The sequence below is a fragment of the Hyla sarda genome, chromosome 5 (assembly GCF_029499605.1).
Source record: "Hyla sarda isolate aHylSar1 chromosome 5, aHylSar1.hap1, whole genome shotgun sequence".
Taxonomy (NCBI): Eukaryota; Metazoa; Chordata; class Amphibia; order Anura; family Hylidae; genus Hyla; species Hyla sarda.
In genome coordinates this window covers 235,682,103-235,695,289 of record NC_079193.1, presented here as the reverse complement: position 1 = coordinate 235,695,289, position 13,187 = coordinate 235,682,103, and the positions used below count along the sequence as shown (strand labels likewise).

Below are 13,187 nucleotides of genomic sequence, written 5' to 3'. Positions count from 1 at the left end.
CTGCTGCTTCCCATAGATCTCCACTTCCTGGCTTCATGTTGAAATGCATGTTATGGCTGGGAATGCCTGCTCAACCAACCATCGGCTTGGGTTAGTCATCACTATGGCTGATCAGAGATTTACTATTTTTCTAAACGGGACCAAGAAGTGGAGATCAGCGGTGACCCAGAGATGAGGTCAGGAAGGCTTATGTTAACCCAGTCAGCCTCTTTTAGGGACAGTTTAACATTTGCTTAATAAAGACACATTTTTGCATCTTTAATACCTATCAGTTTGGGTCATCAGATCCACAGTCAGCCTGGGACTTGAGGCAGTTATATGACTGCAAAAGTAATGTTAACCTGGCCTTAAAAAAAAAAAAACATTATGTCCCTGGACAACCTATTTAGTTTTTTCATTACTAAAGTCACCACTTTTGTATATGTAAGATTATCTTTTCATACACAGTCTAAATATCACATTGTTGACCTACCCACTGTACTTCTTCTCTGTAAGGCATCGAAAGCCAGTCACAAACACACGCATACATCTGTGAAAACCCACCTAAAAGTAAAAAAAGCAGGTGAATAAATGTTCTTCTCCAACTGTTCAACATGCTCAACTTTTATTTGTATTTCAAATGGGATGAGTAATATTTAGTTGCATACCACAGGGGCCTACTTCTGTTACAGTCTGGCTATCCCACATGGATTGCAGATTTGCAAGTCTGTCGGATGGCTCCATGGTAACTTTTTTCATAATTTTTCTGTAAAAAACAAACGAAAAAAATAAAATGTGTCACGTATATATATATATATATATATATATATATATATATATATATATGTGGTTTCCAGTCATCCTAGATGGTTTACTTTACAGTCCCATCACGGAAGGAAACTCTGTACTGTAATAAACATTACAGAACCACGACCGCAGGTACTTTAAATCACCCCCAATGTAGGCAACTATGGTAGATATCCTATGGTGCTCACTGTATCGATAGCATAAGATCCATAATATTCACAAATCAAACATAGAAAAGAACTGGGCACTTACCAGGATGTTGTCTTGCTTCAATATTCATTTATTTGCATAAGGAGTACAGACATGCTGGGATCATGAGACGGACAAGTAAAAGGGAGGGGGGTTCCTCTGGGCGCCCCGAAGAACCCCCACCCTTTACCTGTCCATCCGTCTTGTGCTCCCAGGAAGTTTGTACTCATGTTGTTGCAAATAAACAAATGCTGAAGCAAGTCAAAATCCTGGCGAGTACCCTGTTCTTTTCTACGTTTAAATTGTATCTACTTTACTTTACTTTTGACTTGGATGGTGGCTGCATTGTCAACACTAGCAAACAACTGAATGCCATCCATGTAGCACAGCTTGCAAAAAAAAAACCCACTAAACTGTATAAAGAAATCTCATAAAATGTTGTTGATAAAAGAAACCATATATATAATTCATAATAAAACACTACTGTATATACATTTTAAATGTTTCTGGAGGTTTTCAGAACCGGATTAAACCAAGATGACAGCAATGATATTTTTCCTCATGTATTGTCAGTAACACCATTAAAAAAAAACAACAGTAAGATCCTTCTCAGTCTGCAATGGCTTATTGTAATACAAGTGATCCGCTTCAGCTCTTAAAAAAGAAGTTTCAGCGCGTAGAAAAATTATATTTATTAGAACTGGGTTACCGAGAGCTTGTGATATAGCACAAACTTAAGGCTCTGTCATTTGCATAAACTCCCTACACAGGTATATTGTGAAAATGTTGATGCAGTCAAAATAAGCAATTGCTGCATCGGAGAAGTGCCATAATCAATCTATAGCTTCTCAAATAAGGCAAAATATAGATTTATTATGCTAACAACTCATCACTATCTTTATCCTAAACTGTTTTCACTAAACCATTCCTAACTTTGTCTACAATTTATATACAATATAAAGGTAACTTTGGAGCTGTACATGAGAACTGTTTAAAGGGGTACTCTGCCCCAAGATATCTTATCCCCTATACAAAGAATAGGGGATAAGATGTCTGATCGCACGGGGTCGCTGATGGGAGCAGCACCGAAGTCATCAAATGGACGGAGCAAGATAATGGACAACCGCCGCCGTCACTCCCCCTCTATTCATGGAGCCCCAGACCCCCTGCGATCAGACATGCTATCCCCTGTCCTTTGGATAGGGGATAACATGTCTAGGGGAAGAGTACCCCTGTAAGTCAAACAAGCACATTTTAAAAAGCTACAGGCTTAACATTAAAAAAAAAGTTCTGACTTTTCCCATAAATAAACATTAATATGTTAGATTACATTCAAGTGAATCTGCTAATAGTAACAATTATTCCCGCATTTCTGTTTGTATAATTCCCACATTAGTAACTACAGTAAGTGTCATGTAATGATGAATTATCCTCTTGGCCTCATTGTTTGAAGCTAATTTGGTCCAGTCACAATAAATAATGATCTCTACAATTTCCTTTTGCAATAAAGCCATAAAAATCATAATGTCTGGGCAATTACATAAAAACCATCATATATTGATGACTTGTAATACATACACAGGCGACATTCCAGGGAATATCTTTCGAAGACAAGTGCCAATGTGTCCTATGACTTCATTCACATCATCAGAAGAAGCCATCTTCAAGGATATGTTGCCTTTTTCAGTTTCAACTACGAGCTGCAAAACACATTGTAAGCAGAATACATAAAGGGAAAAGGGAGACATCCGTGTGGCATTTATTAAGAATACATTTGAGTTACGGATCTTTTACACAGCGTGGATGGCAGGAAAAAACTGTTGCAGTAGAAAGCTTGCTAAGTTTGGTATGGAATACAGTTCTCTAATCTACATTATAGCATATATCCAGAGAGTTATATTAAAGCTGTCTTCCCAATACAATAAAACCCAGACTTGAAAGTAAGAACAAATACAGTAACCTCCTCATTCACCGATGTCCCTAGTGCACACAGTCTAGCAATGCGCATTATTTTCTCCCAAAAAAAAAAAGGTCTTATAATTGAGGTTGTTTAACCCCTTAAAGGGGTTCTCCGGTGCTTAGACATCTTATCCCCTATCCAAAAGGATAGGGGATAAGATGCCTGATCGCGGGAGTCCCGCCGCTGTGGACCCCCGTGATCTTGCACGCGGCACCCGTGTTTGTTCGCTCCGGGTCTGATCACCGGTGACCACAGTGCCGGCGGCGTGTATCGTCAAGCCTCCGCCCCTGTGTGACTTCACGCTCCGCCCCTCAATGCAAGCCTACGGGAGGGGGCGTGATAGCTGTCATGCCCCCTCCCATAGGCTTGCATTGAGGGGCGGAGCGTGACATCACACGGGGGCGGAGGCGTGACGTCACACGCCACCGGCCCTGTGGTCGCCGGTAATCAGACCCGGAGCGAACACGCTCCGGGGACTGATTACAAACGGGGTGCCGGGTGCAAGATCACGGGGGTCCACCGCATCGGGACTCCCGCGATCAAGCATATTATTCCCTATCCTTTGGATAGGGGATAAGATGTCTAAGCACCGGAGAAACCCTTTAAGGATCAAGCCCATTTGGACCTTAAGGACCAGGCCAATTTTATTTTAGCATTTTCGTTTTTACCTCCTTGCCTTCTAAAAATCGTACCTCTTATATTTTTATCCACAAACTAGTATAAGGGCTTGTTTTTTGCGCACCCAGATGCCCTTTGTAATGCCTTCACTCACTTCACCATGAAATGTATGGCGTAACCAAAAAAATACTATTTGTGTGGGGAAATTGAAAAGAAAACCGCAATTTTGCTAATTTTGGAAGCTTTTATTTTCACGTCGTACAATTTACGGTAAAAAATGACGTGTTCTTTATTCAGCGGTTCAATACAATTAAAATGATACCCAAAATTTTAAACCAAATTAGCACGTTTAAAATTCCTCTATTTTGACTACCTATAACTTTTAAATTTTTCCGTACAAGTGGCGGTATGAGGGCTCATTTAAAAAAAAAAAATTTTACGTTCACGTCGTTCTACGTATGGGATCATTAACATTACAGTGGGGCAAAAAGTATTTAGTCAGCCACCAATTGTGAAACTTAAAAAGATGAGAGGCCTGTAATTTTCATCATAGGTATACCTCAACTGTGAGAGACATAATGAGAAAAAAAATCCATAAAATCACATTGTCTGATTTTTTAAGAATTTATTTGCAAATTATGGTGGAAAATAAGCATTTGGTCAATAACAAAAGTTAATCTCAATACTTTGTTGGCTATGACAGAGGTCAAATGTTTTCTATAAGTCTTCACAAGGTTTTCACACACTGTTGCTGGTATTTGGGTATGTGGGATCTTGCGTGGAGCCCAAGATCGAGGGAGATTATATATGGTCTTGTATGTCTTCCATTTTCTAATAATTGCTCCCACAGTTGATTTCTTCACACCAAGCTTCTTGTCTATTGCAGATTCAGTCTTCCCAGCCTGGTGCAGGTCTACAATGTTGTTTCTGGTGTCCTTTGACAGCTCTTTGGTCTTGGCCATAGTGGTGTTTAGATTGTGACTGTTTGAGGTTGTGGATAGGTGTCTTTTATACTGATAACAAGTTCAAACAGGTGCCATTAATACAGGTAACGAGTGGAGGACAGAGGAGGCTCTTAAAGAAGTTACAGGTCTGTGAGAGCCAGAAATCTTGCTTGTTTGTAGGTGACCAAATATTTATTTTCCACCAAATAAATGATTTAAAAATCAGACAATGGGATTTTATGGATTTTTTTCTCATTATGTCTCTCACAGTTGAGGTTTACCTATGATGAAAATTACAGGCCTCTCATCTTTTTTAAGTGGGAGAACTTGCACAATTGGTGGCTGACTAAATACTTTTTTACCCAACTGTATATTTTAATAGTTCAGACATTTACGCACGCGGCGATACCATAGGGCATAGCACTGAACAGTGTTATTGGCTATCTTCTCTGGTCTGCTCGATCTTAGACCAGAGCAGAATAAGCCAGGAAGGCGGCAGAGGCAGGTGAGGGGACCTCCGTCCGCCATGTTAGCTGATCGGCCCGCGGGCGATCAGATCAGCATAAAATGTAGCCGCACTGCAGTGATCTGTATTGATCACGGCATCTGAAGTGTTAATGGCAGACATCCGCGCAATCGCGGATGTCAGTCATTACCAGCGGGTCCCTGGCTGCTATCAGCAGCTGGGACCTGCCACACATGACCCGATCATCGCTCCCCCCGAAGTACCGCCACACCAGGACGTACATTTACGTCCTTGGTTGTTAAGGAATAAAAAATTGGGCCTTAACGGAGTTCTCTAGGAATCGAAAAACAGTAAGTGGTTTTTGAAAAAAAATAAGCTCTGTTTTTCGATTCCTGGATAACCCCTTTAAGGCGCAATAGGGCAAGGGAACAATTGATAGTATTCAGAAAATTGGGCAGACTAGATGGGCGGAATGAATCTTATCTGCTGACACATTCTAGGAGTCCTGACCTGACCACGGGTCTGAAGACCTGAGCTCACAGTTCTGCTTTTTGTCATCAAAATTGTGGTTAAGCTGGGAATTAATGGGGTAATTTGAATGCAATAATGCAGAAACATTACACATGTGTGAAACTGGCCTTTCTTTGAAAGAATTAACACAGATGCAAAGACACAGGTGTATACACTAAGGGAGTTCCTTGACAGCTCCACTCTCCTTCACCTGCGCACGGACAGGCCAGCAGCCCACCTGGCCCAATATTATAAGCAAACAGAAAATAGGAATGTCCAGCGCTCTCTGGTGCAAATTCTTTGGCTTTTTTGAGTCATAAAAATATACAGAACAGGGACAAGAACGCTGACGCATTTCGGATCTACACGATCCTTAGTCATGGCATTTACAATAAGTCAGGATCACACATATATAGTAGTTTTTTAGTCACATGATCACATGACATCATTGGTCAAAACAGGTAACCTTAAAAACCTGGACATACAACTGGACATGGACAGCTCAAGGAAAACTCCGGAGAAGGGAACGAAAAAAAAATTCAAATTACAAATACAGGGCACATGTAGCATGTAAGTGGTAAATATAATATAATACGGAAAATGCGGCTGCAACAATGCACAACAAAATTAAGATAATGCAATAGAAATGTTAATATGTACAAATAAGATCATGTCTTTGATTAATACCTTTGGTTCTCTGGTATTCAACACGAAAATCCAATAGGATTCCCTGTTGAATAACATTCTTTTCATGTCTCCTCCTCTGACATTTCTATAAACCCTTTCAATGGCATTAATGCGTAGTGTGGATATGTTCCTATTAAGAATGACATGACATGATCTTATTTGTACATATTAATATTTCTATTGCATTATCTTTATTTTGTTGTGCATTGTTGCAGCCGCATTCCCCATATTATATTATATTTACCACTTACATGCTACATGTGCCCTGTATTTGTAATTTGGAATTTTTTTTCATTCCCTTCTCAGGAGTTTACCTTGAGCTGTCCATGTCCAGTTGTATCTCCAGGTTTTTAAGGTTACCTGTTTTTACCAATGATGTCATGTGATCATGTGACTAAAAAACTACTATATATGTGTGATCCTGACTTATTGTTGATGCCATGACTAAGGATCGCGTACATCCGAAACGAGTCTGCGTTCTTGTCCCTGTTCTGTATATTTTTATGACTCAATAAAGCAGACGAATTTGCACCAGAAAGCGCTGGACAGTCCTATTTTCATGTGTATACACTGGTGTGAAACGGCCTAAGAATGCTCGGGGTTGGATACGGTTAAGATATTCTGTAGTGTATTTGCATGCGGACATTCTGCAGCATATTACAGTAACAGTGATCGATATCAGATTTAAGGAAATCTTTCACACATTGTATTCACATGGTATCAGTGAATAAACTGAACTGCAGTGCAGATTATTAATCTGTAGGATGCAAAGGCTGTTGATTAACCACATTAAAGGGGTATTTCAGGAAAAAACTTGTTTATATATATCAACTGGCTACAGAAAGTTAAACAGATTTGTAAATGACTTCTATTAAAAAATCTTAATCCTTTCAGTACTTATGAGCTTCTGAAGTTAAGGTTGTTCTTTTCTGTCTAAATCCTCTCTGATGACACGTGTCTCGGGAAAGCCCAGTTTAGAAGAGGTTTGCTATGGGGATTTGCTTCTAAACTGGGCGTTTCCCGAGACAGGTGTCAGAGAGGATTTAGACAGAAAAGAACAACCTTAACTTCAGAAGCTCATATCTACTGAAAGGATTAAGATTTTTTAATAGAAGTAATTTACAAATCTGTTTAACTTTCTGTAGCCACTTGATATATAAAAAAAAGTTTTTTCCTGGAATACCCCTTTAACTACACAAGGAGGTCAAAATGATCAACACATTTGCTGTAAAATGTTATTGTTAAGGATTTTGCTACAGAAACAATGTAAAACTGCAGATTTGTATAAATTTAGTAAATTTACATTTTATACACTTTAAATCAGTTTTTTGGGGATGTGCAGATCCAGATTAACCTGCAAAAATACTAAGGATTTTCACATGGGACAGAAACACTTTAGATTTGTGTGGGGTGAATTTGTAGAAAATTACAATAGAAGCAAAGTCAATGAGATTTTATGAAATGTGCAATGAAACTAACCTGTGGATTTTAAATCCATAGCACGTCATTTCATGTATTGGAAACACTGAAGATTTATAGGTGATTTCCCACTTTGACCTTAAAGGGTTTATCAAGGAAAATCTTTTTTTTATATATATGAACTGACTCCAGAAAGTCAAACAGATTTGTAAATTACTTCTATTAACCACATGGGGACAGAGCCCATTATGACCCTAAGGATGGGAGGATTTTTTGCAAATCTGACCACTGTCACTTTAAAGTATTAATAACTCTGGGATGCTTTTACTTATAAATTTGATTCCGAGATAGTTTTTTCGTGACATATTCTACTTTATGGTAGTGGTAAATTTTCGTTGATACTTGCATCATTTGAAAAATTCAAAAATTTGATGAAAAATTAAAAAATGTTGCATTTTTCTAACTTTGGAGCTCTCTGCTTGTAAGGAAAATAGACATTCCAAATAAATTATATATTGATTCGCATATAAAATATGTCTACTTAACATTTGCATCAGAAAGTTGACATGTTTTTACTTTTGGAAGACATCAGAGGGCTTCAAAGTTCAGCAGCAATTTTCCACAAAATTTTCAAAATCGGAATTTTTTAGGGACCAGTTCAGTTTTGAAGTGGATTTGAAGGGCCTTCATATTAGAAATACCCCATAAATTACCCAATTATAAAAACTGTACCCCTAAAAGTATCCAAAATGACATTCAGTAAGTGTGTTAACGCTTTAGATGTTTCACAGGAATAGCAGCAAAGTGAAGGAGAAAATTCAAAATCTTTATTTTTTACAATCGCATGTTCTTGTAGACCCAGTTTTTTAATTTTTACAAGGGGTGATAGGAGAAAAAGACCCCCAAAATTTGTAACCCAATTTCTCTCGAGTAAGGCTGCATTCACATCACGATTTCTCCATCCGACTTGAGTAAACGATTTTATAGCCTAAAATCGTATGAAATCGTATATAAAGTCGGATCCATTGACCTCCATTAAAAAATCGGATCCATTACACACACCCGATTTGATCCGCATCCGATTTCACACGATTTTTGTTCGGGTCCGAAATCGGGGTTGACCACGATTTCAGACCTGAACAAAAATCGTGTGAAATCGGATGCGGATCAAATCGGATGTGTGTAATGGATCCGATTTTTTAAAGGAGGTCAATGGATCCGACTTTATATACGATTTCATACGATTTTAAGCTATAAAAATCGTTTACTCAAGTTGGATGGGGAAATTGTGATGTGAATGCAGCCTAAGGAAATACCTCATATGTGTATGTCAAGTGTTCGGCGGGTGCAGTAGAGGGCTCAGAAGGGAAGGAGCGACAATGGGATTTTGGAAAGTGAATTTTGCTGAAATGGTTTTTGCAGGGCATGTAACATTTAGAAAGCCCCTTTGGTGCCAGAACAGCAGAAAACCCCACATGGCATACCATTTTGGAAACTACACCCCTCAAAGCACGTAACAAGGGGTCCAGTTAGCCTTAACACCCCACAGGTGTCTGACTACTTTTCCTTAAAATCAGATGTGTAAATGAAAAAAAAAATTTTTTTTCACTAAAGGGCAATTTTTTCCCCAAATTTACAATTTTTACAAAGGGTAATGGGAGAAATGCCCCCCAAAATTTGTAACCCCATCCCTTCTGAGTATGGAAATACCCCATGTTAGGACGTAAAATGCTCTGCGGGCGAACTACAATGCTCTGAAGAGAAGGAGCGCCATTGGGCTTTTGGAAAGAGAATTTGTTTGGAATGGTAGCCAGGGGCCATCTGCGTTTACAAAGCCCCCCATGGTGCTAGAACAGTGGACCCCCCCCCACATGTGACCCCATTTTGGAAACAACACCCCTCACAGAATTTAATAAGGGGTGCAGTGAGTATTTACACCCCACTGGCGTTTGACAGATCTTTGGAACAGTGGGCTGTGCAAATGAAAAATTTAATTTTTTATTTTCACGGACCACTGTTCCAAAAATCTGTCAGACACCTGTGGGGTGTAAATGCTCACTGCACCCCTTAATACATTACATGAGGGGTGTAGTTTCCAAAATGGGGTCACATGTGGGGGGGGTCCATTGTTCTGGCACTATGGGGCTTAAATTTTCTCTCCAAAAGCCCAATGGCGCTCCTTCTCTTTTGAGCATTGTAGTGCACCCGCAGAGCACTTTACATCCACATATAGGGTATTTTATTACTCAGAAGAAATGGGGTTACAAATTTTGGGGGTTTTTTTTCCCCCATTTTCCCATGTGAACATGAAAAATGTAGAGTAACACCAGCATTTTAGCGAAAACATTTTTTTTTTTTCATTTTCCCATCCAATTTTTATGAAAATTTGTCAAACACCTGTGGGGTGTTAAGGCTCACTATACCCCTTTTCACGTTTCGTGAGGTGTGTAGTTTCCAAAATGGGGTCACATGTGGGTATTTATTTTTTTGCGTTTATGTCAGAACCGCTGTAAAATCAGCCACCCCTGTGCAAATCCCAAATTTAGGCCTCAAATGTACATAGTGCGCTCTCACTCCTGTGCCTTGTTGTGCGCCAGCAGAGCATTTTACGCCCACATATGGGGTATTTCCGTACTCAGGAGAAATTGCGTTTCAAATTTTGGGGGTCTTTTTTTTCTTTTACTGCTTGTGAAAATAAAAAGTATGGGTCAACAGCAGCATGTTAGTGTAAACATGTTTTATTTTTTTACACTAACAGGCTGTTGTAGACCCCAACTTTTCCTTTTTATAAGGGGTAAAAGGAGAAAAAGCCCCCCCAAAATTTGTAGTGCAATTTCTCCCGAGTACGGAAATACCCCATATGTGGCCCTAAACTGTTTCCTTGAAATACGACAGGGCTCCAAAATGAGAGAGCGCCATGCTAAACTCCAAGCATGCCTGGACAGTCAGTGGCTGTCCAGAAATGCTGGGAGTTGTTGTTTTGCAACAGCTGGAGGCTCCGTTTTGGAAACACTGCCGTACAATACGTTTTTCATTTTTATTGGGGGGGGGGGGGGACAGTGTAAGGGGGTGTATATGTAGTGTTTTACCCTTTATTTTGCGTTAGTGTAGTGTTTTTTGGGTACATTCGCACTGGCGTGTTACGGTGAGTTTCCCCCTAGGAGTTTGCGCTGTGGCGAAAAATTTGCCGCAGCCCAAACTTGAAGCTGGAAACTTACTGTAAACCAGCCTGTGTGAATGTACCCTGTACATTCACATGGGGGGGGGGGGGGGGGGGGGCAAAACTCCAGCTGTTTCAAAACTACAACTCCCAACGTGTACTGACAGACCGTGCATGCTGGGAGTTGTACATTTGCAACAGCTGGAGGCATACTGGTTGGAAAACCTTCAGTTAGGTTCTGTTACCTAACTCAGTATTTTCCAACCATTGTGCCTCCAGCTGTTGCAAAACTACAACTCCCAGCATGTACTGATCGCCGAAGGGCATGCTGGGGGATGTAGTTATGCAACAGCTGGAGTACTTAACCACAATTCCCAGCATGCTGGGATTTGCAGTTTTGCAACATCTGGAGGGCTACAGTTTATAGACCACTGTATAATGGTCTCAAACTGTAGCCCTCCAGCTGTTGCAAAACTACATATTCCAGCATGCCCAAACAGCTGTCTGGGCATGCTGGGAGTTGTAGTTTTGCAACATCTGGAGGGCTACAGGTTAGAGACCACTGTATAATGGTCTCAGACTGTAGCCCCCCCAGATGTTGCTAGGCAACTTACCGGCTTCCGTAGGATCCAGGGAGCCGTCGTCTTCTGCCGCACGTCATCGCCGCCCGCCGATCACCGTCGCCCGCAACCTCCGGATCGGCAAGTGGATCTTCAGCGCCGGTCCCCGCCGGTTTCCCCGTCCTGCCCTGCCTATTGTGGGTGGGCAGGATGGGGAAAACGAAAGTTAACCCCCCCCGCCCCCGATCTGCTATTGGTGGTCGTGTCTAGACCACCAATAGCAGGGATAGGAGGGGTTGCACCCCTGCCACCTCACTCCTATCCCTTCAGGTGGATCGTAGGTGTCTTAGACTACCGCGATCCCCCTTATATTCCGGATCACCGGGTCACCATAGACCCGTATGACCCGGAATCGGCGCAAATCGCAAGTGTGAATTCAAGTGTGAAATCTAATGACCCCCCTGGGCATTTGCACGGGGTGCCTGCTGATTGATATCAGCAGTCACCCCGGTCCGGTCCCCGCCCGGCACGCTGCGGGGACCGAAATTCCCACGGGCGTATGGATACGCCCTTTGTCCTTAAGTACCAGGACACAAGGGCGTATGCATACGCCCTTCGTCCCCAACAGGTTAAAAAATCGTAATCCTTTCAGTACTTATGAGCTGCTGAAGTTGAGTTGTTCTTTTCTGTCTAAGTGCTCTCTGATTACACCTGTCTCGGGAACTGTCCAGAGTAGAAGCAAATCCCCATAACCTCTTCTACTATGTGCAGTTCCCGAGACAAGCAGAGATGTCAGCAGAGAGCACTGTTGTCAGACAGAAAAGAACAACTCAACTTCAGACGCTGATATTTATTTGAAGGATTAAGATTTTTAAATAGAAGTAATTTACAAATCTGATTAACATTCTGGAGCCAGTTGATATATATAAAAAAAAGTTTTTTTCCTGGAATACCCCTTTAAAGTAGAACTCCAGTAAAAATTAACTTATCCCTTATTCACAGGATAGAGGCTAAGTAGCTGATCATGGGGAGTCCGACTGCTGGGACCCCCGCGGCTCTCATTTTTATGGTCGTGTAAAAAGACCAGAGTACAGCACTCGGGCATCATTGGTGCTCCCATAGAAATGAATGGAGCATGTGCCATCCCCATCCCAGAGATTGCAGAGGGGGTCCCAGCGGTCGGACCTCCTGCGATCAGCTATTTAGCCCTCTATCCACAACTATTTAGCCCCCCATTTTTGCTGGAGTTCTCCTTTAAGATAAGTACATTATATATATATATATATATATATATATATATTTTTTTTTTTTTTTTTTTTTTACATTTATTTACATATTGTCTACTAAAATCCACAGTGAAAAATAAAAAACAAAACACACAATTTGGTGCAGAAAAATGCTGCAGATTTTCTGGGCAGAATAAATCTCCTGGAAGTCTCCCTTTAAGCAGCATGCTGGAGAAAGTCAAATTCTAAAGGGTTTTCTGAAACCACATTGGGAATAACTAGATCAGACTGACAGGGAAAATCTTTGAAAGCCGGGGACTCCATAGCTGGCTCATATATCACACAGAATATCCCTGGAGAGGTAATTAAGGAATAATGTATAAGGCATGAGCCCTGTCTTACACTGTAATATGGACATGAATGCTGTCAGGATTGTCACTTTATTTAGAATTATTTTCCCTATACTTATTCCCTTGGACCATATTTGCTAGAGCCAACCTCCATATTTCTCTGGAAAAGATATAAAAATTTTCAACTGGCTATATTTTATTGAATCCTGTATTAAAAGTGATTCCTTCAAAGCATCTGTAGTTCAGTTGTAATAATATATCCAGTGGTTGCAACTCCCACTATCAATAAAATGAATATAAATATATCTATAT

The 13,187-nt window shown here is 40.6% G+C and overlaps 1 protein-coding gene across 4 annotated transcripts in view; it reads right to left on the bottom strand.

The window, feature by feature from the left end:
- The window catches only part of CARMIL1 (capping protein regulator and myosin 1 linker 1), a 339,650-nt gene that overhangs the window by 193,137 nt on the left and 133,326 nt on the right, over window positions 1-13,187 (bottom strand). For all 4 annotated transcript variants that reach the window (XM_056521327.1, XM_056521326.1, XM_056521328.1 and 1 more), the window contains 3 exons: window positions 2,554-2,675; window positions 648-745; window positions 473-543 (listed from right to left, as the gene is read on the bottom strand). In XM_056521327.1, coding sequence (XP_056377302.1) covers window positions 473-543; window positions 648-745; window positions 2,554-2,675 — 291 coding nt within the window. The remainder of the gene's footprint in view (window positions 1-472; window positions 544-647; window positions 746-2,553; window positions 2,676-13,187) is intronic.